Source organism: Globicephala melas, chromosome 1 (genome assembly GCF_963455315.2).
Source record: "Globicephala melas chromosome 1, mGloMel1.2, whole genome shotgun sequence".
Classification (NCBI taxonomy): Eukaryota; Metazoa; Chordata; class Mammalia; order Artiodactyla; family Delphinidae; genus Globicephala; species Globicephala melas.
Window position 1 is genome coordinate 185,585,437 of NC_083314.1, and position 27,351 is coordinate 185,612,787.

Below are 27,351 nucleotides of genomic sequence, written 5' to 3' on the forward strand. Positions count from 1 at the left end.
AGTGATTCACCATCATATTTTCCTCATGTTCTAAACCAGGTAAATGTTGCCTTAAACATGATTAAAATGTACAGTTTGCTTTTTCTAGTGTTTTTTTTATTCAACGTACACTATTTTTTAAATAAATAAAAATATATGGAGAATTAAATCAGAATAGAAAAATGGGGTAAAAAAAAAGATGTATAATGGTCTTGATCTAAATATTTTTATTCTTTCAGCAAACACGCCTCCTCTAGCCTGGGCGCTGGGGGAAGCTAAGATAGAAGTGAGTGTGTAAGAGTTTGGGGCACACCACACTGTGCGGCTTGCGGGATCTTGGTTCCCCAACCAGAGATCGAACCTGAGCCACCGTGGTGGGAGTGCCAAGTCCTGGCCACTGGACCGCCAGGGAGTTCCCAGCCTCAGGGAATATTAATCATCGTGAGGTCTCCTGGAGGTCCCTGTCTTGGCACTGAGACCCAGCTTCACCCAACAGCCTGCAGGCTCCAGTGCTGGAACACCTCAGGCCAAACAACCAGCAAGAAATGAACACAGCCCTACCCATTAGCAGACAGGCTGCCTAAAGTCTTACTAAGCTCAGAGACACCCCAAAACACACCCCTTGACACAACCCTGCTCACCAGAGGGACAAGACCCAGCTCCACCCACCAGGGGGCAGACACCAGGAGCAAGAGGAACTACCACCCTGTAGCCTGCGAAAGGAGACCACATATACAGTAAATTAGAAAGAAGAGAAGACAGAGAAATGTGCTGCAGACAAAGGAGCAAGGTTAAAACCTACAAGAACAACTAAATGAAGAGGAAATAGGCAGTCTACCTGAAAAAGAATTCAGAGTGATGGTAATAAAGATGATCCAACATCTCAGAAAAAGAATGGAGGCACGGATGGAGAAGATACAAGAAATGTTTAACAAGGACCTAGAAGAACTAAAGAACAAACATTGATGAACAACACAATAACTGGAATGGGAAATACACTAGAAGGAATCCATAGCAGAATAACTGAGGCAGAAGAACGGATAAGTGAGCTGGAAGATAAGATGGTGGAAATAACTGCCAAGGAGCAGAATAAAGGAAAAAGAACGAAAAGAATTGAGGACACTCTCAGAGATCTCTGAGACAACACTGAACACACCAACATTCGAATTACAGGGGTCCCAGAAGAAAAAGAGGGGACTGAGAAAAGATTTGAAGAGATTATAGTTGAAACCTTCCCTAACATGGGAAAGGAAATAGTCACCCAAGTCCAGGAAGCACAGAGAGTCCCACACAGGATACACCCAAGAGAAACATGCCAAGACACATATTAATCAAACTAACAAAAATTAAATACAAAGAAAAAATATTAAAAGCAACAAATAACATACAAAGGAATCCCCAGAAGGTTATCAGCTGATTTTTCAGCAAAAACTCCACAGGCCAAAAGGAAAAAGCAGGATATATTTAAAGTGATGAAAGGGAAAAGCGTACAACCAAGAATACTTTACCCAGCAAGGCTGTCATTCAGATTTGACGGAGAAATCAAAAGCTTTTCAGACAAGCAAACGCTAAGAGAATTCAGCACCACCAAACGAGCTTTACAACAAATGCTAAAGGAGCTTCTCTAGGTTGGGGGTGGGGGGGGTAGGGTGGTAGAAATATTCTTGTTTCTACAAACAAGGAAACTAAGAAATGGGAAAGCTTGCTAGTAAAGGCAAACATACACTAAAAGGAGCAAATCATCCACACACAAATATGATATCAAACCCAGCAATCGTGAGAAGAGGAGAGCACAAATGCAGGAAGTGGGAATTGCATTGGAAAGTAAGAGACCAGCAACTTAAAACAACCTTGTTTATATATAGACTGCTATATAAAACCTCATGGGAGGGCTTCCCTGGTGGCGCAGTGGTTGAGAATCTGCCTGCCAATGCAGGGGACGTGGGTTCGAGCCCTGGTCTGGGAAGATCCCACATGCCGTGGAGCAACTAGGACCGTGAGCCACAACTACTGAGCCTGCGCATCTGGAGCTTGTGCTCCGCAACAAGAGAGGCCACGACAGTGAGAGGCCCGCGCACCACAATGAAGAGTGGCTCCCGCTCACCACAACTAGAGAAAGCCCTCGCACAGAAACGAAGACCCAACACAGCCAATAAATAAATAAATAAATAAATAAATAAATAAATGAATGAATGAATGAATGAATGAATGAATAAATAATTTTTTAAAACGTCATGGGAAATGCAAACCAAAAAGCTACAATAGATACACACACAAAAAAGAAAAAGCAACCTAAATACAACACTAAAGATGGTCATCAAACCACAAAAGAAGAGAAGAAAAGCAGAAGGGAAGAAAAAAGATCTACAAAAACAAACCCAAAACAATTAAGAAGATGGCACTAGGAACATACATATTGATAATTGCCTTAAATATAAATGGATTAAATGCTCCAACCAAAAGACACAGACCGGCTGCATGGATACAAAAACAGAACCCATATATACACTGTCTACAAGAGACCCACTTCAGACCTAGGGACACATACAGACTGAAAGTGAGAGGACATAAAAAGATATTCCATGCAAATGGAAATCAAAAGAAAGCTGGAGTAGCAATACTCATATCAGACAAAATAGACTTTAAAATAAAGACAGTTACAAAAGACAAGGAAGGACACTACATAATGATCAAGGGATCGATCCATGAAGAAGATATAACAGTTGTAAATATTTATGCACCCAACATAGGAGCACCTCAATACATAAGGCAAACGCTAACAGCCATAAAAGGGGAAAGCGACAGTAACACAATAGTAGTGGACTTTAACACCCCACTTTCACCAACGGACAGAGCATCCAAAATGAAAATAAATAAGGAAACACAAGCTTTAAATGGCACATTAAACAAGGTGGACTTAATTGATATTTATAGGACATTCCATCCAAAAACAACAGAATACACTTTCTTCTCAAGTGCTCATGGAACATTCTCCAGGATAGACCATATTTTGGGTCACAAATCAAGCCTTGGTAAATTTAAGAAAATTGAAATTGTATCAAGTATCTTTTCCGACCACAACGCTGTGAGACTAGATATCAGTTACAGGAAAGAAACTGTAAAAAATACAAACACATGGAGGCTAAACAATACACTACTGAATAACCAAGAGATCCCTGGGGAAATCAAAAAATATCTAGAGACAAATGACAACAAAAACACAACAATCCAAAACCTGTGGGACACAGCAAAAGCAGTTCTAAGAGGGAAGTTTACAGCAATACAGTCTTATCTCAGGAAACAGGAAAAATATCAAAGAAACAATCTAACCTTACACCTGAAGCAACTAGAGAAAGAAGGTCAAAACCCAAAGTTAGAAGGAAAGAAATCATAAAGGTCAGAGCAGAAACAAATGAAATAGAGACAAAGAAAAAGATAGCAAAGATCAATGAAACTAAAAGCTGGTTCTTTGAGAAGATAAACAAAATTGATAAACCTTTAGCCAGACTCCAAGAAAAAAAGGGAGAGGACTCAAATCAATAAAATTAGAAATAAAAAAGGAGAAGTTACAACAGACACCATAGAAGTACAAAGGATCATAAAAGACTACTACAAGCTACTATATGCCGATAAAATGGACAACCTAGAAGAAATGGACAAATTCTTAGACATGCACAACCTTCCAAGACTGAACCAGGAAGAAATAGAAAATATGAGCAGACCAGTCACAAGTACTGAAATTGAAACTGATTTTAAAACTTCTAACAGGGAATTCCCTGGTGGTCCAGTGGTTAGGAGTCTGTGCTTCCACTGCAGGGGGCACGGGTTCCATCCCTGGTTAGGGAACTAAGATCCCACGTGCTGTACAGCATGAACAAAAACAAAAGTCCAGGATGAGATGGCTTCATCAGCTAATACTATCAAACATTTAGAGAAGAGTTAACACCTATCCTGCTGAAACTCTTCCAAAGAATTGCAGAAGGAACACTCCCAGGCTCATTGTATGAGGCCACCGTCACCCTGATACCAAAACCAGACAAAGATACTACAAAAAAAGAAAAGAAAATTACAGGCCAATATCACTGATGAACATAGATGTAATCCTCAACAAAATGCTAGCAAACCAAATCCAACAACACATTAAGAGGATCATACACCATGATCAAGTGGGATTTATCCTAGGGGTGCAAGGTTTCGTCAACATATGCAAATCAATCAATGTGATACACCATATTAACAGTCTGAAGAATAAAAACCATATGACCATCCCAGTAGATGCAGAGAAAGCTTTTGACAAAATTCAGCACCTATTTATGATAAAAACTCTCCAGAAAGTGGGCATAGAGGGAACCTACCTCAACATAATAAAGGTCGTATACGACGAACCCATAGCAAACATCATGCTCAATGGTGAAAAGCTGAAAGCATTTCCTCTAAGATCAGGAACAAGACAAGGGTGTCCTCTCTCACCAGTTTTATTCAACACAGTTTTGGAAGTCCTAGCCATGGCATTCAGAGAAGAAAAAGAAATAAAAAGAATCCAAATTGGAAAAAAAGAAGTAAAACTCTCACTGTTTGCAGATGACATGATACCATACCTAGAAAATCCTAAAGATGCTACCAGAAAACTATTAGAGCTCATCAATGAAATTGATGAAAATGGCAGGATACAAAATTAATACACAAAAATCTCTTGCATTCCTGTACACGAAGAATGAAAGATCAGAAAGAGCAATTCAGGAAACAATTCAATTTACCTTTGCAACAAAAAGAATAAAATACCTAGGAATAAACCTACCTCAGTAGACGACCTATATGCAGAAAACTCTAAGACACTGATGAAAGAAATCAAAGAAGACACAAACAGGTAGATATACCATGTTCTTGGATTGGAAGAATCAATTTTGTCAAAATGACTATACTACCCAAAGCAATCTACAGATTCAGTGCTATCCCTATCAAATTACCAATGGCATTTCTCACAGAATTAGAACAAAAATTTTTAGTTTGGATGGAAACACAAAAGACCCTGAATAGCCAAAGCAATCTTGAGAAAGGAAAATGGAGCTGGAGGAATCAGACTGCCTGACTTCAGGCTATACTACAAAGCTACAGTCATCAAAACAGTATGGTACTGCACAAAAACAGAAATACAGATCAATGGGACAGGATAGAAAGTCCAGAGATAAACCCACTCACCTGTGGTCATCTAATCTATGACAAAGAAGGCAGGACTATACAATGGGGAAAAGATAGTCTCTTCAGTAAGTGGTGCTGGGGAAACTGAACAGCTGCATGTAAAAGAATGAAATTGCAACACTACCTAATGCCATACACAAAAACAAACTTAAGATGGATTAAAGACCTAAATGTAAGGCCAAACGCTATAAAACTCAGAGGAAAACATAGGCAGAACACTCTTTGACATAAATCACAGCAAGATCTTTTTCAGTCCACCTCCTAGAGTAATGAAAATAAAAACAAAAATAAACAAATGGGACCTAATTAAACTTAAAAGCTTTTGCACAGCAAAGGAAACCATAAGCAAAACGAAAAGACAACCCACAGAATGGGAGTACATATTTGCAAACAAAGCAACTGACAAGGGATTAATCTCCAAAATATACAAACAGCTCATGCAGCTCAATATACATATAAAAAAAAACCCAATCAAACAATGGGCAAGAGATCTAAACAGATATTTCTCCAAAGAAGACATACAAGTGGCCAAACAGCACATGAAAAGTTGCTCAACATAGCTAATTATTAGAGAAATGCAAATCGAAACTACAATGAGGTATCACCTTACACCAGTCAGAATGGCTGTCATTAAAAAGTCTACAAATGATAAATGCTGGAGAGGGTGTGGAGAAAAGGGAACCCTCTTGCACTGTTGGTGGGAATGTAAATTGGTACAGCCACTATGGAGAACAGTATGGAGGATCCTTAAAGAACTAAAAATAGAACTACCACATGACCCAGCAATCCCACTACTGGGCATATACCCTGAAAAAACCATATTTCAAAACAGTACATGCACCCCAATGTTCATTGCAGCACCATTTACAATAGCCAGGACATGGAAGCAACCTAAATGTCCATCAACAGAGGAATGGATAAAGAAGATGCGGTACATATATACAATGGAGTATTACTCAGCCATAAAAAAGAACAAAATAATGCCATTTGCAGCAACATGGATGGGCCTAGAAATTATCATACTAAGTGAAGTAAGTCAGACACAGAAAGACAAATATCATATGATATTGCTTATATGTGGAATTTTTTTTAAGAGGGTACAAATGAACTTATTTACAAAACAGAGGGTCACAGACATAGAAAACAGGAAAGCACGGGGGGAAGGGATAAATTGGGAGATTGGGATTGACATACACACACTACTATATATAAAATAGATGACTAATAAGGACCTACTGTACAGCACAGGGAACTCTTGTCAGTACTCTGTAATGACATATATGGGAAAAGAATCTAAAAATGAGTGGATATGTATTTATATATAACGGATACACTTTCGTGTACAGCAGAAAATAAGGCAACATTGTAAATCAGCTATACTCCAATAACAAGTTTAAAAGAGAGTTTGGGGCACACGCTTAGACGAGCAGTGTGAGAATATGCTTTGCTCTCTTTAAATTAGTGACTCCATCTGGTCTAGGAGATCTCAAATTAAGATTCAGAAAGTCTGCAAGCTCCTTCGAATGTCACACACAGTGCTGTGAGGGTGCACGGCTTTCTAGGGAAGGAACCCAAAGTTGCCATAGTTTCTCCAACATGAAGAACCACTGATCTTGTTTTGTTTAATGAACTTAAATTTTCAGAGAAAACAAGTAAGTGATACTATTTGGGGGAAATCTTTCAAAGGATGCATTGAATATGCAGCGAATTATTTTCCAGCCACATTCACCTCTGAGACAGTGGTGGTGCTGAGTGTCTTCTGCTTGGGACCTGTTCTCGTTCTGCACCAGCATCTGGGCAACCGACCCTGCATCCCCGTGTCCTCTGCATCTGTGTGTCACGTGCGAGTTCACCGTTCATGCTCTGAGGGGCTGTCCTTCCTCTTTCTTCTTTCCTTTGGTTCAGAGCTACTCACGGGCCCAGAGAGGGAGTTAACTGTACTGTCAAAATGAGAGAGTGTTTTGGGTAGTGTGGCCTGCAGACCTGCTAAAAACAGACGTCTTCCTATATTACGTCTCATATTTTATCAATATTTTATCGTTTCTTCGATCTTTTTCTTTAATATTTTACCATTTTTTTCTTTTTCTGCGTCTGGCTAATTAATGATGAAATCTTAGTTATGGGAAGACTTGCTCACTTGGAGACGTTGGACTGTGTGGAGGTACTTACCCTCCTTCATCTAAACCCATTAGGGGTCTGTTCACCTGGAGTATTGTGTGTGGTTACATGCTTGGCTGACGTTTAATAAATACCGAAATGGTGGTTCTCGCAGCAGGACTAATTTCTTTCAGAATTTTAGAAATTAGAAAACCTTTTTCTTGAGGTTGTGAAATCCTGAGAAGAGAAACCTTAAGTTACTGATCACATTTGCTGTAAAGCTTTCATTAATCTCCAAGTGGTCGTGGTTTTTATTTCTGATGCTTTTGGTTTTTGTTTTTAATTGTTATTACATCTTAAATAGAAACATGAGCTTATAGATCAGTGACTTTACTGCCGTTTGTCACTGTCATTTTTTGTTTCCTGTTTTTTCCTTCAGTGTTTACTTTGCGGATGGCACTAAGTTGCCCTTAGCATTTTCCAGTAAAACTTAACAAATGATGTTGGTTTTTATAGGAAATGGCCTTGTTTAAGGAAGTGAAGTCTCTCCAGCTTATCCCATCTTACCTGGTCCAGCCATTAAAAGCCAACTCCTCGGCTCACCTGGCCATGAGCCAGATGGCGCTGCTGGCCCGGCTGCTGCGGGACCTGGGCACGGAGGGCATGGGCTTCACCGTGGACAGTGTGATGCGGGTAAGCACCCCAGGGTGGCCGCCGCAGCCTGGGCTCCGAGCTGGTGGCCGGAGCATGGCAAGCATCTGGCCGGTGTTGGCTGCGTGCGGAGGTGGGGGGCGATTTCGGAACGTCGCCGCTTCCTCTGACATGTGAGGGCGCTGGAGTCGCGCTGCCGGTTGCGCCGTGGCATCGGGGCGTGAGCCGTGCAGAGCCGTGTCCCCAGGGAAGCAAACTCTGCAAGCAATGACGCCGCATCGTAGCGGGTGGCAGGGCTGTGGAAGGAGGTGCATGTTTTATGCTTTGGACAACCGCATGAGCCCCAGAAGTGAACACTGATTGTGTCCGTTCACTTGTAGCCCCTGGACTGCCTCCTGAGTATGGGTCAGTGTCCCCTGTCCTGCCCTGCGTCACGTGGCCACTGTCTGTCCTGCTTCCACGTCAGTTTCCTTGTTCCCCAGCACAGACCATAAGCCGGCCCCACATGCTTACATCCTTGTTAGGGCCACACCCACGTCAGGATCCCAGCGTGAGCTTTGGTCCAGTAAGCTGTGCTGCCATCACAGATGCACACTCTTCAGGGCAGTGACACAGCAGAGGCTCACTGCCGTCCCTTGTGGCCGGTGCCACCTGTGGGCACTCGGGGGCTCCGTCTCCTCCCAGTGTGATGCCGCGGCTTCACACATGACCTCCAAGGTCACTGAATGGAGGAGGGTGACTAGAGGTTGTGAGTGCAGGTGTCCACAGGCCGAGCCACTCTCAGACATGTCCATCCACTGAGGTGGCCCCATCCTCACGGCAGGGCCCGGGAGGCGTGTACAACTGTGCCCCAAGGAAGTGGGGAAACCGGGTTGGTGAGCACGTCACCCTGTGCGGGTCCGTCTACATGCGGTGGGCTTGATCGAGACGGAGAGTTTAAAAAGGAGGAGAAATGAGTGAAAGTTGGAGGTGGGGGTGAGGCTCTAATTGAAGAAACAAAGCCCCCAGGCAGCCGACGGAACGGGGCCGCAGTGCTCGCTCGGACGGCTCGGCTCAGAGCCGGGCAGCGGCCAGCCAGCCTCTCAACAGGAGGGCGTCGGCTCAAAGCCGAGAGTGGATGGGGAGGTTTGAGGGGCGAGCAGGGAGTATGAGATGCTGCCCTTGACCTCTGAGCAGGGAAACCAACCAGGAAACGTCACGGGTCAGGTTACTGCGTGATGCCAAGGGCCCCAGGATCGCCATGGCCCGAAGTCCAGCCTGAAACCAGCTGGCACAATTCCTGAGCCCGCAGCACCTTCTGCTTCACCTGGGAGCACAGAGGAGGAGCGGCCCCAGATTTGAGGGCCTGCAAGGATGCCGGGGGTGACTTGGTGATGGACACGCGGGGTGGGAAAGACTCGCGGGAGGTGGCAGACGGGAGGGAGTGCAGACAGGTGAGCTGGAGAGGCAGGAGGTGACCATCCCGGGGGTGCCTCACGGTCAGAACTTCTCGAGCTGGTGCAGGGGTTGGGAAGGACAAGGTCTGGGGTAAAACCTGAGTGTGTGGCAGGCGGAGACAGAGGAAGTGAGGAAGCCCAGCCAGTGAGGGGCCAGCGCCCAAAGGACCAGGAGGGGACGTGGGTTTACTATACGTGGGAACGTCGGATATTGTGATGTGTTCGGATGACACTAAAGAGCTTAAAATGGATGGGGTGGGTCGTTCGCCTACTTCAAGGTCATGCACAGATCTTGAAAAAGGAACATTGAATAAGAAGAAGTAAAGTGTCAGAATGATAAGCACAGTGAATCATTTATAATGTCAAACAAAAATCCTACGTGTACACACACACACGCACACGGCACGTACACTGTGCAGCAAGTGAAGACGTCTGGGGGGCGCGTGCCCGCTTCAGGACACTGATGCCTCTGACGGGGGGTGGGGGGAGGGGACGGGGGGCAGGGAGACTTCAAGGGGACTTGCACCGTAGTCCTAGGCTTCTGTTTCTTAGAAAGAGTTGAAGCAAACCTGGCAAAAATGATAGACGTTGGTTAATCTAGATGGTGGATGCATGAAGTTTATTATATTTCTTCTTTATGATTGAAATATTTTCTAATACTTAATATGAAGTTTCTGGAGGGATGTAACTTTAAAAATGCTATTTAATACCTGAAGTAGGAAAAAGGAAAATACTAATAATTGTAAATACAACATAGGTTCAGCTGCACATGTAAAGTAAAGGAAGTGAGGAAAACTCTGTATCTTAATAGCTGGAATTCTATGGGCATTGTCATCCATGTTTTTCAAATGTCCACGATGTCCCTATGTTTCTTTTATGCCAGAAGAAATAAACGTGGCTATTTTGAGACCCAGTAACAAGAGCACGTCCCAACCCTATTCTTAGTTCGCAGTGCGGGCCCTGGAGCACAGGGAGCACAAGGTGCGGGATTCGGCGGTGGGGATGATCCTGGACCTGTACGCGCAGCACCGGGCTCTGGTCCTCGAGTGCCTCCCTCCCGAGGAGAGTGCCACCCGCAGGAGCGTCCTCTATAAGACACTTTTTGAGGGATTTGCTACAATAGACGGCAGACCTACAGATGCTGAAATTAGGGTAAGTTAACTTCCGTGAAGTTATGACCTGGTCCCGGGTTTAAGAAGTGACTTGGTACGTGAGTAAACTGACACATCGTTCACGGGGCTATGGGGTCAGGAAACACAGCACACGGAGGACACTGGTGCCTGAGCCCACGTCCTGGCTCTTCCACCTTGTCTGTGTAGGGATGATGATGGCCGGGAGGACACCTGCAGTGTTTATCAACAGGAAACATTTAACACAACACTGTTAATGAACTATACCCCGATATAAAATTTTAAAAAAATTTTTTAATTCCAGAAAAAAAAAACAACCAGTAAACATTTATTAGATGAATCTGGTGGATTTTCTTTTAATTCTAGCTATAGTGTTAGTCTTAGTGACGATCACAATACATAAGAAACATAATTTATATGCTATAACTTATCACTCAATTTCCAGCGCTACCCTAAAAATCAATTCTAACGGAAAATCATTTCATACCAGGCACAGAAAAGAGCAGCTACAGAAGAAGCAGAAAAACGCAAGAAAGAAGAAATTAAAGCTTTACAAGGGCAGTCGGCAACACTAACGGAGATGCAGGCTGAAGTCCAGGTTGGCAAGGTTCACTGTCTTTCCCCGTCATGCTCGCGGTCAAAATCCTGTGACCGTTTATTTCCTTACGTAGATGCACAGCATGCTTGGTTTGCTTTTCGTGGGACTCTCCAAATGGGTATCTCTATTCTTTGTTGTTTTTTAAATTAGTTTAGGGGTAAATAAAAGGAATCCTCCACTGAATCATTTGCATGCTCTTTTTTTTTTTTAACATCTTTATTGGAGTATAATTGCTTTACAATGGTGTGTTAGTTTCTGCTTTATAACAAAGTGAATCAGTTATACATATGTTCCCATATCTCTTCCCTCTTGCGTCTCCCTCCCTCCCACCCTCCCTATCCCACCCCACTAGGTGGTCACAAAGCACCGAGCTGATCTCCCTGTGCTATGCGGCTGCTTCCCACTAGCTATCTATTTTACGCTTGGTAGTGTATATATGTCCATGCCCCTCTCTCACTTTGTCACAGCTTACCCTTCCCTCTCCCCATATCCTCAAGTCCATTCTCTAGTAGGTCTGTGTCTTTATTCCTGTCTTACCCCTAGGTTCTTCATGACATTTTTTTCCCTTAGATTCCATATATATGTGTTAGCATTCGGTATTTGTCTTGCTTTCTGACTTACTTCACTCTGTATGACAGACTCTAGGTACATCCACCTCACTACAAATAACTAAATTTCATTTCTTTTTATGGCTGAGTAATATTCCATTGTATATATGTGCCACATCTTCTTTATCCATTCATCCGATGATGGACATTTAGGTTGCTTCCATCTCCGGGCTATTGTAAATAGAGCTGCAATGAACATTTTGGTACATGACTCTTTTTGAATTATGGTTTTCTCAGGGTATATGCCCAGTAGTGGGATTGCTGGGTCATATGGTAGTTCTATTTGTAGTTTTTTAAGGAACCTCCATACTGTTCTCCATAGTGGTTGTACCAATTCACATTCCCACCAGCAGTGCAACAGTGTTCCCTTTTCTCCACACCCTCTCCAGCATTTGTTGTTTGTAGATTTTTTGATGATGGCCATTCTGACTGGTGTGAGATGATATCTAATTGTAGTTTTGATTTGCATTTCTCTAATGATTAATGATGTTGAGCATTCTTTCATGTGTTTGTTGGCAATCTGTATATCTTCTTTGGAGAAATGTCTGTTTAGGTCTTCTGCCCATTTTTGGATTGGGTTGTTTGTTTTTTTGTTATTGAGCTGCATGAGCTGCTTGAAAATTTTGGAGATTAATCCTTTGTCAGTTGCTTCATTTGCAAATATTTTCTCCCATTCTGAGGGTTTTCTTTTGGTCTTGTTTATGGTATCCTTTGCTATGCAAAAGCTTTGAAGTTTCATTAGGTCCCATTTGTTTATTTTTGTTTTTATTTCCATTTCTCTAGGAGGTGGGTCAAAAAGGATCTTTCTGTGATTTATGTCATAGAGTGTTCTGCCTATGTTTTCCTCTAAGAGTTTGATAGTTTCTGGCCTTACATTTAGGTCTTTAATCCATTTTGAGCTTATTTTTGTGTATGGTGTTAGGGAGTGATCTAATCTCATACTTTTACATGTACCTGTCCAGTTTTCCCAGCACCACTTATTGAAGAGGCTGTCCTTTCTCCACTGTACATTCCTGCCTCCTTTATCAAAGTTAAGGGGACCATATGTGCGTGGGTTTATCTCTGGGCTTTCTATCCTGTTCCATTGATCTATGTTTCTGTTTCTGTGCCAGTACCATACTGTCTTGATTACTGTAGCTTTGTAGTATAGTCTGCAGTCAGGGAGCCTGATTCCTCCAGCTCCGTTTTTCGTTCTCAAGATAGCTTTGGCTATTCGGGGTCTTTTGTGTTTCCATACAGATTGTGAAATTTTTTTGTTCTAGTTCTGTGAAAAATGCCAGTGGTAGTTTGATAGGGATTGCATTGAATCTGTAGATTGCTTTGAGTAGTAGAGTCATTTTCACAATGTTGATTCTTCCAATCCAAGAACACGGTATACCTCTCCATCTCTTTGTGTCATCCTTAATTTCTTTCATCAGTGTCTTATAATTTTCAGCATACAGGTCTTTTGTCTCCTTAGGTAGGTTTATTCCTAGATATTTTATTCTTTTTGTTGCAGTGGTAAATGGGAGTGTTTTCTTGATTTCACTTTCATATTTTTCATCATTAGTGTATAGGAATGCCAGAGATTTCTGTGCACTAATTTTGTATGCTGCAACTTTACCAAATTCGTTGATTAGCTCTAGTAGTTTTCTGGTAGCATCTTTAGGATTTTCTATGTATAGGATCATGTCATCTGCAGACAGTGACGGCTTTACTTCTTTTCCGATTTGGATTCCTTTTATATCCTTTTCTTCTCTGATTGCTGTGGCTAAAACTTCCAAAACTAGGTGGAATAAGATTGGTGAGAGTGGGCAACCTTGTCTTGTTCCTGATCTTAGTGGAAATGCTTTCAGTTTTTCACCATTGAGGATGATGTTGGCTGTGGGTTTGTCATATATGGCCTTTATTATGTTGAGGAAAGTTCCCTCTATGCCTACTTTCTGCAGGGTTTTTATCATAAATGGGTGTTGAATTTTGTCGAAAGCTTTCTCTGCATCTATTGAGATGATCATATGCTTTTCCTCCTTCAATTTGTTAATATGGTGTATCACATTGATTGATTTGCATATATTGAAGAATCCTTGCATTCCTGGAATAAACCCCACTTGATCATGGTGTATGATCCTTTTAATGTGCTGTTGTATTCTGTTTGCTAGTATTTTGTTGAGGATTTTTGCATCTATGTTCATCAGTGATATTGGCCTGTAGTTTTCTTTCTTTGTGACATCCTTGTCTGGTTTTGGTATCAGGGTGATGGTGGCCTCATAGAATGAGTTTGGGAGTGTTCCTCCCTCTGCTATATTTTGGAAGAGTTTGAGAAAGATAGGTGTTAGCTCTTCTCTAAATGTTTGATAGAATTCGCCTGTGAAGCATCTGGTCCTGGCTTTTGTTTGTTGGAAGATTTTTAATCACAGTTTCAATTTCAGTGCTTGTGATTGGTCTGTTCATATTTTCTATTTCTTCCTGATTCAGTCTTGGCAGGTTGTGCATTTCTAAGAATTTGTCCATTTGTTACAGGTTGTCCATTTTATTGGCATAGAGTTGCTTGTAGTAATCTCTCATGATCTTTTGTATTTCTGCAGTGTCAGTTGTTACTTCTCCTTTTTCATTTTTAATTCTATTGATTTGAGTCTTCTCCCTTCAAACTATCAAAACTTAAATACAAAGAAAACATATTAAAAGCAGCAAGGGAAAAACAACAAATAACACACAAGGGAATCCCCATAAGGTTAACAGCTGATCTTCCAGCAGAAACCCTGCAAGCCAGAAGGGAGTGGCAGGACATATTTAAAGTGATGAAGGAGAAAAGCCTACAACCAAGATTACTCTACCCAGCAAGGATCTCATTCAGATTTGATGGAGAAATTAAAACCTTTAGAGACAAGGAAAAGCTGAGAGAGTTCAGCACCACCAAACCAGCTCTACAACAACTGCTAAAGGAACTTCTCTAGGCAAGAAACACAAGAGAAGGAAAAGACCTACAATAACAAACCCAAAACAATTAAGAAAATGGGAATAGGAACATACATATCGATAATTACCTTCAATGTAAATGGATTAAATGCTCCCACCAAAAGACACAGACTGGCTGAATGGATACAAAAACAAGACCCATATATATGCTGTCTACAAGAGACCCACTTCAGACCTAGAGATGCATACAGACTGAAAGTGAGGGAATGGAAAAAGATATGCCATGCAAATGGAAATCAAAAGAAAGCTGGAGTAGCAATTCTCATATCAGACAAAATAGACTTTAAAATAAAGACTATTACAAGAGACAAAGAAGGTCACTACATAATGATCAAGGGATCGATCCAAGAAGAAGATATAACAATTGTAAATATTTATGCACCCAACATAGGAGCACCTCAATACATAAGGCAAATACTAACAGCCATAAAAGGGGAAATCGACAGTAACACATTCATAGTAGGGGACTTTAACACCCCACTTTCACCAATGGACAGGTCATCCAAAATGAAAATAAATAAGGAAACACAAGCTTTAAATGATACATTAAACAAGATGGACTTAATTGATATTTATAGGACATTCCATCCAAAAACAACAGAATACACATTTTTCTCAAGTGCTCATGGAACATTCTCCAGGATAGATCATATCTTGGGTCACAAATCAAGCCTTGGTAAATTTAAGAAAATTGAAATTGTATCAAGTATCTTTTCTGACCACAACACTATGAGACTAGATGTCAATTACAGGAAAAGATCTGTAAAAAATACAAACACATGGAGGCTAAACAATACACTACTTAATAACGAAGTGATCACTGAAGAAATCAAAGAGGAAATCAAAAAATACGTAGAAACAAATGACAGTGGAGACACGAAAACCCAAAACCTATGGGATGCAGCAAAAGCAGTTCTAAGAAGGAAGTTTATAGCAATATAAGCCCACCTTAAGAAACAGGAAACATCTCGAATAAACAACCTAACCTTGCACCTAAAGCAATTAGAGAAAGAAGAACAAAAAAAACCCCAAAGTTAGCAGAAGGAAAGAAATCATAAAAATCAGATCAGAAATAAATGAAAAAGAAATGAAGGAAACGATAGCAAAGACCAATAAAACTAAAAGCTGGTTCTTTGAGAAGATAAACAAAATTGATAAACCATTAGCCAGACCAAGAAAAAAATGGAGAAGACTCAAATCAATAGAATTAGAAATGAAAAAGTAGAAGTAACAACTGACACTGCAGAAATACAAAAAGATCATGAGAGATTACTACAAGCAACTCTATGCCAATAAAATGGACAACCTGGAAGAAACGGACAAATTCTTAGAAATGCACAACCTGCCAAGACTGAATCAGGAAGAAATAGAAAATATGAACAGACCAATCACAAGCACTGAAATTGAAACTGTGATTAAAAATCTTCCAACAAACAAAAGCCAGGACCAGATGGCTTCACAGGCGAATTCTATCAAACATTTAGAGAAGAGCTAACACCTATCCTTCTCAAACCCTTCCAAAATATAGCAGAGGGAGGAACACTCCCAAATTCATTCTACGAGGCCACCATCACCTTGATACCAAAACCAGACAAGGATGTCACAAAGAAAGAAAACTACAGGCCAATATCACTGATGAACATAGATGCAAAAATCCTCAACAAAATACTAGCAAACAGAATCCAACAGCACATTAAAAGGATCATACACCATGATCAAGTGGGGTTTATTCCAGGAATGCAAGGATCCTTCAATATACGCAAATCTATCAATGTGATACACCATATTAACAAACTGAAGGAGGAAAAGCATATGATCATCTCAATAGATGCAGAGAAAGCTTTTGACAAGATTCAACACCCATTTATGATAAAAACCCTGCAGAAAGTAGGCATAGAGGGAACTTTCCTCAACATAATAAAGGCCATATATGACAAACCCACAGCCAACATCGTCCTCAATGGTGAAAAACTGAAAGCATTTCCACTAAGATCAGGAACAAGACAAGGTTGCCCACTCTCACCAATCTTATTCCACCTAGTTTTGGAAGTTTTAGCCACAGCAATCAGAGAAGAAAAGGAAATAAAAGGAATCCAAATCGGAAAAGAAGAAGTAAAGCCGTCACAGTTTGCAGATGACATGATAGTATACACAGAGAATCCTAAAGATGCTACCAGAAAACTACTAGAGCTAATCAACGAATTTGGTAAAGTTGCAGGATAAAAAATTAATGCACAGAAATCTCTGGCATTCCTATACACTAATGATGAAAAATATGAAAGTGAAATCAAGAAAACACTCCCATTTACCACTGCAACAAAAAGAATAAAATATCTAGGAATAAACCTACCTAAGGAGACAAAAGACCTGTATGCTGAAAATTATAAGACACTGATGAAAGAAATTAAAGATGATACAAATAGATGGAGAGGTATACCGTGTTCTTGGATTGGAAGAATCAACATTGTGAAAATGACTCTACTACTCAAAGCAATCTACAGATTCAATGCAATCCCTATCAAACTACCACTGGCATTTTTCACAGAACTAGAACAAAAAATTTCACAATTTATGAAACACAAAAGACCCCGAATAGCCAAAGCAATCTTAAGAACGAAAAACGGAACTGGAGGAATCAGGGTCCCTGACTTCAGATTATACTACAAAGCTACAGTAATCAAGACAGTATGGTACTGGCACAAAAACAGAAAGATACATTAATGGAACAGGATAGAAAGCCCAGAGATAAACCCACGCACATATGGTCACCTTATCTTTGATAAAGGAGGCAGGAATGTACAGTGGAGAAAGGACAGCCTCTTCAATAAGTGGTGCTGGGTAAACTGGACAGGTACATGTAAAAGTATGAGATTAGATCACTCCCTAACACCATACACAAAAATAAGCTCAAAATGGATTAAAGACCTAAATGTAAGGCCAGAAACTATCAAACTCTTAAAGGAAAACATAGGCAGAACACTCTATGACATAAATCACAACAAGATCCTTTTTGACCCACCTCCTAGAGAAATGGAAATAAAAACAAAAATAAACAAATGGGACCTAATGAAACTTCAAAGCTTTCGCACAGCAAAGGAAACCATAAACAAGACCAAAAGAAAACCCTCAGAATGGGAGAAAATATTTGCAAATGAAGCAACTGACAAAGGATTAATCTCCAAAATTTTCAAGCAGCTCATGCAGCTCAATAACAAAAAAACAAACAACCCAATCCAAAAATGGGCAGAAGACCTAAATAGACATTTCTCCAAAGAAGATATACAGATTGCCAACAAACACATGAAAGAATGCTCAACATCATTAATCATTAGAGAAATGCAAATCAAAACTACAATTAGATATCATCTCACACCAGTCAGAATGGCCATCATCAAAAAATCTATAAACAATAAATGCTGGAGAGGGTGTGGAGAAAAGGGAACACTCTTGCACTGCTGGTGAGAATGTGAATTGGTACAGCCACTATGGAGAACAGTATGGAGGTTCCTTAAAAAACTACAAATAGGGCTTCCCTTGTGGCACAGTGGTTGAGAGTCCACCTGCCGATGCAGGGTACACGGGTTCGTGCCCCGGTCCAGGAAGATCCCACATGCTGCAGAGCGGCTGGGCCCGTGAGCCATGGCCGCTGAGCCTGTGCATCTGGAGCCTGTGCTCCGCAACGGGAGAGGCCACAGCAGTGAGAGGCCCGCGTACCGCAAAAAAAAAAAAAAAAAACTACAAATAGAACTACCATATGACCCAGCAATCCCACACCTGGGCATATACCCTGAGAAAACCATAATTCAAAAAGAGTCATGTACCAAAATGTTCATTCCAGCTCTATTTACAATAGCCCAGAGATGGAAACAACCTAAGTGCCCATCATCGGATGAATGGATAAAGAAGATGTGGCACATATATACAATGGAATATTACTCATCCATAAACAGAAACGAAATTGAGTTATTTGTAGTGAGGTGGATGTACCTAGAGTCTGTCATACAGAGTGAAGTAAGTCAGAAAGAGCAAGACAAATACCGTATGCTGACACATATATATGGAATTTAAGAAAAAAAAATCATGAAGAACCTAGGGGTAAGACAGGAATAAAGACACAGACCTACTAGAGAATGGACTTGAGGATATGGGGAGAGGGAAGGGTAAGCTGTGACAAAGTGAGAGAGGGGCATGGACATATATACACTACCAAGCGTAAAATAGATAGCTAGTGGGAAGCAGCCACACAGCACAGGGAGATCAGCTCGGTGCTTTGTGCCCGCCTGGAGGGGTGGAATAGAGAGGGTGGGAGGGAGGGAGACGCAAGAGGGAAGAGATATGGGAACATATGTATATGTATAACTGATTCACTTTGTTATAAAGCAGAAACTAACACACCATTGTAAAGCAATTATACCCCAATAAAGATGTTAAAAAAAAAGAACAAAAAAAACCCCAAAGTTAGCATAAGGAAAGAAATCATAAAGATCATATCAAAAAGAAATGAAAAAGAAATGAAGGAAACGATAGCAAAGATCAATAAAACTAAAAGCTGGTTCTTTGAGAAGATAAACAAAATTGATAAAGCATTAGCCAGACTCATCAAGAAAAAAAGGGAGAAGACTTAAGTCAACAGAATTAGAAATGAAAAAGGAGAAGTAACATTTGCATGCTCGTCATTCTTCCCGGGGATGAAGTGTGCTGCTGGCCCAGCCGTGTTTAGAGAGGACGCTCGGAGCTGCAGGAGTTGGCGGAGCGGGGTGGGGGTAGAGGGACAGAAGTCCTCTCTGCAGCTTCTCGCCTCCTTCAGAGGCAAAGGAGGAAAAGGAGCTTGAATATGAAGATCTGATTTCCGTGCATTAAAAAAGTAAGGTTTGGGGCAAATGCTGCCCGTCAGGAAGCACTGAGTCCTAGTGCGCAGGGGGCATCAGACGACGTTTGGTTGTATGAAACGTGTCCCTTCTGAAGGGCCCGCCTCTGTGATTTCAATTTGTGCCATCGCTCTGGTGTTTGTGATTAAGTTCCTGAAGTTGATAGTAAAAGGGAGAGGACGTGGGTGCATAAGGCCGGCTGTGCTCATGAGGGTGAGTCTCCTGGGAAATGCTCTGACCACCGCCTTTTAGAAAAAGAATAAGTGACTAAAAATGGCAAAAAAGAAAGAAAATACGACCGAGTGTATGTTGAAGTGCCTGTGACAGAAAGTGACAGTGACGTTTCCGCTGGACGCTGGCATGCCAGAATGCCTGTGAGAAGAGCGGGAAAGCGGCCACCAAGGAACAGAAGAGAGGAGGCGGGGGACCGGCGGGGCAGTGCGGGAGCAGTGCCCGGCCTGGGAGCTGCAGAGGTCACCAGGCTGTGCGTCCCCGCAGCATCTGTGGTGCGGGGCATGGAGGCCTGTCCTCCGGCTCGTTTCATCCTTCAGTGTTTGTTGAGCGCCTGCACTGGGCCAGCCCTGCCCTGGGCTCCAGAGATGCAGCAGGAACAAGGGCCACTGCTCCAGGAGGAGAGACCACACGGCACGGCCGCTTGGGAGGGTGGGTGCCGTCCTGCCGTCCTTGTCCTGAGATGATCACTGAAGCCATCTCGCAGGAGGATGACAGAATCTTTTTTTCTATTTTTTATTATTGTAAAATATACATATCATGAGATTTACCATTTTAACCATTTTTAAGTGTACGGTTCTGTGCCATTGAAGACATTCACATCGTTGTGTAGACACCACCACCATCCAGCTCCAAAACTTTTGAGAACAGCAGAATATTTTTAAATCACCCGATTGCTCAGGAGTTTTCGGAAAAGATTTTTAAATTACTAATCAGTTGTCTAATCTGTTCAAAGCATAGATTAAGGTAGATTTTATAACTAAAATTTAACTTTTGGCATTGTTAATTTGTCTCCCTGCAAGATATACGAACCCATCTCTCATTAATAAGGATTGTTTTTGACGCCCAGAATCCGTTTGTGTGAGTTTGCTTTCTTCAGTTGGTAGGTGTATAAATCACGTGAACCCTGTTTGCAAGTGTAGTGTCAGTCTGTCAGGTGCTTCCCCAGTCCTAAAATTGTATTCTCCTGTGTTTTCTGTATTCAGAGCTTGGGTTGGAGAGAAGCTCCCATCGTGGAAGCTTTGATTTTCTGCAGTCACAGTAGGCGGTGTCTACGTATTGCGTCCCTTAATGCCGTGGATAGGGGACCAGCTCGTCCCTGTCCTCCCGGGAAACTGCAAGTCCCAGATGCGCCTCCCCCACCAGTGGCCAGCAGCCCAGGCCACGTGGGTCTAGCAGGCTCAGGTGGGGCAGACTGGCCAGTGCAGGGAGGAAGGCTTGGTGACAGGAGGAGCCCCCGGGAGGCCCCTGAGGGGCAGGAGGAGAGCTCGGTGCAGAGGGGCAGCTTCCCGCCGTGGACACACAGGGCCCTGCACCCTGTCCTTCCTCCGGTCAGCACTGCGCCCCCAGCTGTCACCTCCCACAGTGGGGACGCCCAGCAGCCAAGACCCACGAGGCAGATACGCGGTGCGTGAGGGTGTGGTGCCCGCGCAGGGGAAGAGGAAGCCAGAGGAGGGAGGCGGTCAGCTGACCGCCTGACACCACATGACGCTGCGTGGCGGGGGGGCCCCCGGGGCAGCAGTGCCGTGGCCTGTGGAGCCTCCAGGGGTCCCTTTACAGGGGCAGTAATGGGCCGCCCTGGCCACTGTGTTTGCAGGTGGTGGGAAGGGCAGGCTCCTGGAGTGCTGAAGCAGAGCCTGCGGGGCTCACTGATGGGTCGGGGACAGGCCACACCTGGAACAGGAGGGAGGGGTGGGAGCCGCTGGGATCTCCAGGCTTCGTGGCCTGAATACCTAGAAGACTGGCGGTTCTGGGCTCTGCGCCAGAGGCTGCGAGGGGCGCACGTGAGGGGGAGCCTGTGGGCGGGGAAGGGGGGGGTTGGTCTGGTTGAGTCACATTTAAGTGACGTTAAGACCCAAGTACATGCTGGGTAGCAGAGAGGCCCAGGTGGTGGCACAAACGTTAGGGTCATGAGCACAGAGATGGGTGTGCAGCCTGGGACCTGGGCAAAAGCACCGTCAGGGTCTGTATGGACAAACGGGGGGCGGGCTGAGTCCTGGAGGGGGCGCCCTGGGAGCCCGACTCAGAAGGGCCTGGAGGAGACAGGTGAGGAGAGTCACGTGCCGCCGGGAGCCCATGGCGCGTTCTTCGGGCGGGCAGCCACTGATGATGGGCAGGCGACCCGAAGGGGGTGCAGGTGGCCTTGATGAAGAGTGGTTTCCAAGGAGACGGGGGGGGCGGGCAGGAGCCCGAGGGAGGGGCTGTGGAGGGCAGGAGCCCGAGGGAGGGGCTGTGGAGGGCAGGACGGAGGAGACTGCTGCCCACGGACTGAGAGGGCGACTCTTCCAAACAAGTGTGTTGTTTGCAGACGGAGATTCTGCCACACAGCCTAAGGTCATGCCTCCAGGATCACAGTAGACCCTGGGTAGACTCTCACTCGCCCTGCAGCCATTCGTCCCTGATCTTTCTGTTCTTCTGTTTCAGGAAAAAGAGAGTGAAGCTGCGAAGGCCGAGAATCAGGGTACGTAGAACGCACATCGTGAAAGCTCTGCGTAGTCACGCCGCGAATGTCTGCATCTCCGACACTTCAGGGCTGAATGCAAAATACTACCTTTACTAACTGGTAGCTTTTAAACTGTATTTCCCATCCAACTGGTTAACTGGTTACTAAAACTTTGAAAATAGTTTTCTACCAAAGGTTATTTAAATAGCTTTCTTTTTAATTTCTTTAGACACTCAAGGAAGGAAAGCGGCCCCACCTAATGCTCCAGAAATTCCAGATAATCACTATTTAGATAAGTGAGTAAAGTTGTCTCTAACCCACTGTAGAATAAGTAGAGGGACTAACCCATAAAAATGCCGTCAGATAAATATATTCCCCCTGGTTCATGAGGCTCACGTGACCTAGTTGGCTCTTTTCAGTGATTCTGAAAGCTAGGAAATTGCCCTCCAAACCAGGAGCACCAGCTGTGAGTCAAGGTAACCTTTCCTCTCTTCCCCGACAGAAACGAGCAGGCTGTTTGTCAGAAGTCCTGTTACAGGCCAGAAATTCTTTTAGTGTTTGATGAAAGTATAGTTGATTTACGGTGTGTTGGTCTCTGCTGTACAGCAGAGTGACTCAGTTATACGTATATATGTTCTTTCTCATCTTCTTCTCCACTATGGCTTATCACAGGACATTGAATATGGTCAGGCTCAAACTTTACAGCAGCAAAATGCTTTCTCCTGTGCTGTGGCTGAGACAGATCTACAAGGAATTTAAGGGAGATGTCTTGGTCTAATCTTTTCTTGTGATTTAAAATATCCTTTCTGCTTGGTGACGCTGACAGAGTTAGAATTCTAAGGGATCTTAAGCTACTTTTCCTCAAACCCCTACGTGGTAAAGACTCTTGTTTACGCCCTTTGATAGAGGAGCTACCCAAGCCCCTCCTGAGGCCCCTCTGTGAGGGGCAGCCGTGCCTCCAGGTCAAGCTGAAGCCCACTCAGTGGGTCCGGGATGGTGGCCGCAGGCTGGGCATGGGGGCGTCACAGAGCTCCCCGGGAGCCGGCAGGATGGGGATGGCTAAACTGGGTCTGTGCTTCATTTCTTACCTTTCTGTTTTGTTTCAGTTTATGCATTTTTTGTGGGGAGAGGAGCGACTCCTTCACAGAAGAAGGCCTGGATCTCCATTACTGGAAGCACTGTCTTATGCTGACGAGATGTGACTACTGCAAACAGGTCAGGTGCTGGGCACGGGCGGGCCAGACCCAGGCAGGCGAGCTGGGCACGCAGTTCCCGAAGGCCGAGTCACAAAAATGTCCCAAATCTTAGCATTTTCAGAGGAAAAGTTATGGGGAAAGTTTTGTTGGGGTTGATTTTTCTTACTTTATTATTAGAGTATAACATATATATAAATGTATACAAGTCATGGGTGTTACAGCTCCTGAATTATCGCAAGATAAAGAAATCCACGTAACCGCCAGCAGGCCAGGTACCGCAAGGTACCCCACCCTCCTCCCCAGGGCCATCACTGTCCTCATGTCTGTTTCTTGCTTTGTGAGTTTTACTGAAGTGGAATCATACGCTGCGTCTGGGGTTTGCTGTACAGTATTCCATTGTCTGAATGTACCACAATTTATCAGTCCTTTCTACTGCCTCTGGGTTTGGGGTGAGACTGTTAGGAATAGCGTTGCTACAGACACCCTTGTGTAATCTTCCGCGCGTGCGGACGCACGTTTTTGGGCGTACACCTCGCTGTAGGACGGCTGGGTGGGCTCGCGTCCAGCTGCAGAAGGCCAGTGTGAGCCGCGCGCCTAGTGTCCGGGCGGGAGCCGCCCCCCATCCTCGCCAGCCTCGCAGTCGCCACCTGCCACGCGCATGTCACGCTCTCCTGACGATGCTGGGCTGGAGCCCTGTCCCCCTGCTGGCCTCTCGCTGACCTCTTTTGCGAAGCACTTCTAGTTTCTCACCCATATTTTGAATTGGGTGCCAGTCCCACTATTGCTGACGTGTAGTCATTCTTGACACACCCGGATGTGCGTCCTTCGCCACTTGAATGTGTGGTGTCCACTCTGTGTCTGGCCTCTTCACCAACGAGCAGGAGCTTTTCATTTTAATGTTGTCCACCCTACTGACCCGTTCTAGGGTTAATGCTTGGGCACCCTGTTGAAGGGGTCCTCGCGCACCCCAGTTGTTCATCTTTCCTCTATGCAGCCAGCCAGCCCTTCTTTAGACAGAGGAGGGGAACCAGAAGGGGAGTGACCTTCTCTCCTGTCCTGGGTGCTCTCAGGCCTGCAGGGGCGGGGTGGGCAGGCCCCACCCTCTGAGCAGCTCCTCCCCACCCTGGCTGGCGGTGCAGACTCCTCCCCCCGGCGTGGCCTGGCTCCTCTGGCAGCAGGCGAGAGTCTGCGGCGTGAAGCTCTAGGGTGTGTACAAGCCCCTCCTGGCAAAGAGGTCACAGTGGTGAAAGGGTCTCTTCTTGTGACCCGTCTCCGGGCACGTTCTTAGAAATGGCCGGGAGCCGGGATTGAACCCAAGGCCATGTAGACCCCTGAGCTCTTCAGAGTACAGGGCAGGGTTAGTGTTGTGGGTGAACCGTTGCTTCCCCTCCCCGCTTGGCCGTGGCCTCTGGATGCTCCTGAGGTAGCATGGCAAGCAGGATGTGAGGTCTCCAGCCACGTGTACGTGACTGCACGGGTAACAGGTGTGCGCCTCCCTTCCCGAGTGGTGCTGGCGGGACAGGAAGCGCGCGCTCGTGCAGGGGCCGGGGCCGGGGCCGCACGCGCCTCAGGGCGCTCAGCCATGTGACGTGTCCCGTCGTGGCTTCCAGGTGGTGGAGATTTCCAGCCTGACGGAGCATCTGCTGACAGAGTGTGACAAAAAGGACAGCTTTGGGGAGTGTTACCGCTGCAGCGAGGCCATTTTAAAGGAAGAGCTGCCCAGACACATAAAAACGAGAGACTGCAACCGTGAGTGCCCCCGCAGCCCCCCGAGACCCTCGCGCCATCCCCGGAGGCCCGGCTGGGGGGTCAGGGGGCAGATCCCGCGTCTGCCGGTGCCCCTGCCCACCCGTTCCTCTGCGCCGCCATTCACGCCCCACAGGAGTAACTAGATCTTGTCTCATTGAAACCGTTTCAGCTGCCAAAGCGGAGAAGCTGGCGAACCGGTGTCCTCTGTGCCACGAGAATTTCACCCCCGGAGAAGAGGTGAGGGGCTGACGGGGCGACCTGGCTGCGTGGAGGGACGGCAGGCGTCGGGCGGAGGCTGGCCCCCGGGGTGGGGTGAGGCTCTGTCTCAGGATTCCTGCGCTCCCTGCGCAGCACGCCTGTGGCATCTCCCAGGAAGGGGGAGCGAGCGTCTCAGCTCTTTGGGATGGAAGCATGAAGTGGTTTCACTTTTTCCAGGCTTGGCTTTCATCTCCACGTTGGGGCCTAGACTGGCCTCCTGGCCAGATTCTGTAACGCTCTGGTCCCTTGTAATGCATAAAGCTGAGCCCCGTCCAGGTTGGAAATCCTACCTCGTGTCCGGTGCCCAGCACTCCGCCCGCTCCCAGCGTGAGCCACGCGGGTGACACAGCGGCCTAGTTGGGGGGCACCAGGGTCTCCCACCCTCTCCTCCACGCGCCCTGTCCTCTGGTGTCAGCCCGATCACTCTGGCTCACACGACGCCAGCGCTGCCCTGCGTGCTGAGCTCCCGCGGGGCCCAGCAGGTCCAGCCTCTCCTGCCCTGAGCCCCTCAGCCGCGGCCACCTGCGGTCCACCCACTGCGTCCACTGCGGGGTCCCTTGTCCCAGCCCTGGGGCTGTGGTGCCAATAGGATGGCTCAGACCCAGCGACGCCCCACCGTGCCGGATGGTGGGCCCGGCCGCCCGCTGCTCCCTCAGCGCCCCGGCCATCCGGCCGTCCAGGGCTCATCCTCTCTCCCTCTCAGAAAACGTCACACACGTAACAGAGACAAGCATGGGAACCACGTGCCTCCTCACGGGCCGTGTGTGGGGAAGGCACGGTGAAGGCTTAGGTCTCTGCCATCGTTGACTGGTTTTCAGAACGACAGGTTGGGTCCCCAGCACCTTCCAGTGGTGGCTTATTTGCTTGTTGGATCTTAGCACCATCAGGAACTCACGGCTTAAAACTGTCTGCCGTGTTCAGCTGTTGGCATCGCTGTGCTTAGTGGTGCGTGAACGAGCCGATCTCTGGCCATCAGAGCCTCTGCAGACAGGCTCCTGGCGCTGCCGGTGGCCCAGGGGACTCAGAGCCTCCTGGCCGTCGCAACAAGGTGCCCCACCGAGCATTCCGTTCCTGGTTCCCTGCAGTGGAAATGACGTTCCAGGACCCCCTCGGGTGCCTCGGGTGCTCCTTGCTCCTGGTTCGGTACCATTCTGGACCTCTTTGCGGACAGAGCCGGGGAAAACATTGAGATAAATCCATCAAAAGTTCATGGTGGGGGCTTCCCTGGTGGCGCAGTGGTTGAGAGTCCACCTGCCGATGCAGGGAACACGGGTTCGTGCCCCGGTCCGGGAGGATCCCACATGCCGCGGAGCGGCTGGGCCCGTGAGCCATGGCCGCTGAGCCTGCACGTCCAGAGCCTGTGCTCCGCAGCGGGAGAGGCCACAACAGTGAGAAGCCCACGTACCGCAAAAAAAAAAAAAAGTTCATGGTGACGTTCCTGATTCGGAGTCTGAGCTGTAAGGGTCTCTTGAACCTCTGGCGTCGCACATCTGTGTGTCCTTCCTTCCCTCCCAAGAATCAGTGCCCACAGCCCCCAGAGATGCCCGTTGGACCGTCACAGAGTGTGCATTGCTCGGACCCACGTTCCCCTTGGTGGGGGCTCAGAGCAGCGGTGCGGGTGCTGCAGGCAGGGAGATGCTGCTGGACGCCACGCTGTCCCAGCTCTTTGTGTCCCTCCCGTGCCTCCTTCTGGAGACGTGGGGCAAAAGCATCTCTGCTTCACGGTCACGGGAGTTGCTCCACGTGCTTGTGTCGCCAGTTGTTAACAACTCAGCCTCATTGTTTCAGTCTGTGTTCAAGTCCCAGGGGTTTTCAAACACAAGCTCTACAATTACACGAGATACTTAGACGGTTCCAAAGTCTGTCAAATGAGACTTAGGGAAGACCCGACAGAAGCTGCTGCCCTGCCCACCATCCCTCCTCTTACAGAGCGAGGGGCTTTTTATGGTTTAT

The 27,351-nt window shown here is 45.6% G+C and overlaps 1 protein-coding gene across 5 annotated transcripts in view; it reads left to right on the forward strand.

The window, feature by feature from the left end:
• The window catches only part of CEP104 (centrosomal protein 104), a 58,858-nt gene that overhangs the window by 27,237 nt on the left and 4,270 nt on the right, over nt 1–27,351 (forward strand). For 4 of the 5 annotated variants that reach the window (XM_030880497.3, XM_030880525.3, XM_030880567.2 and 1 more), the window contains 8 exons: nt 7,792–7,968; nt 10,308–10,514; nt 10,983–11,090; nt 22,177–22,213; nt 22,425–22,491; nt 23,302–23,410; nt 25,002–25,140; nt 25,310–25,377. In XM_030880497.3, coding sequence (XP_030736357.1) covers nt 7,792–7,968; nt 10,308–10,514; nt 10,983–11,090; nt 22,177–22,213; nt 22,425–22,491; nt 23,302–23,410; nt 25,002–25,140; nt 25,310–25,377 — 912 coding nt within the window. Of the gene's footprint in view, nt 1–7,791; nt 7,969–10,307; nt 10,515–10,982; nt 11,091–22,176; nt 22,214–22,424; nt 22,492–23,301; nt 23,411–25,001; nt 25,141–25,309; nt 25,378–27,351 lie in introns of those variants that run through there. The other variant, XM_060283986.2, reaches the window with a different exon arrangement.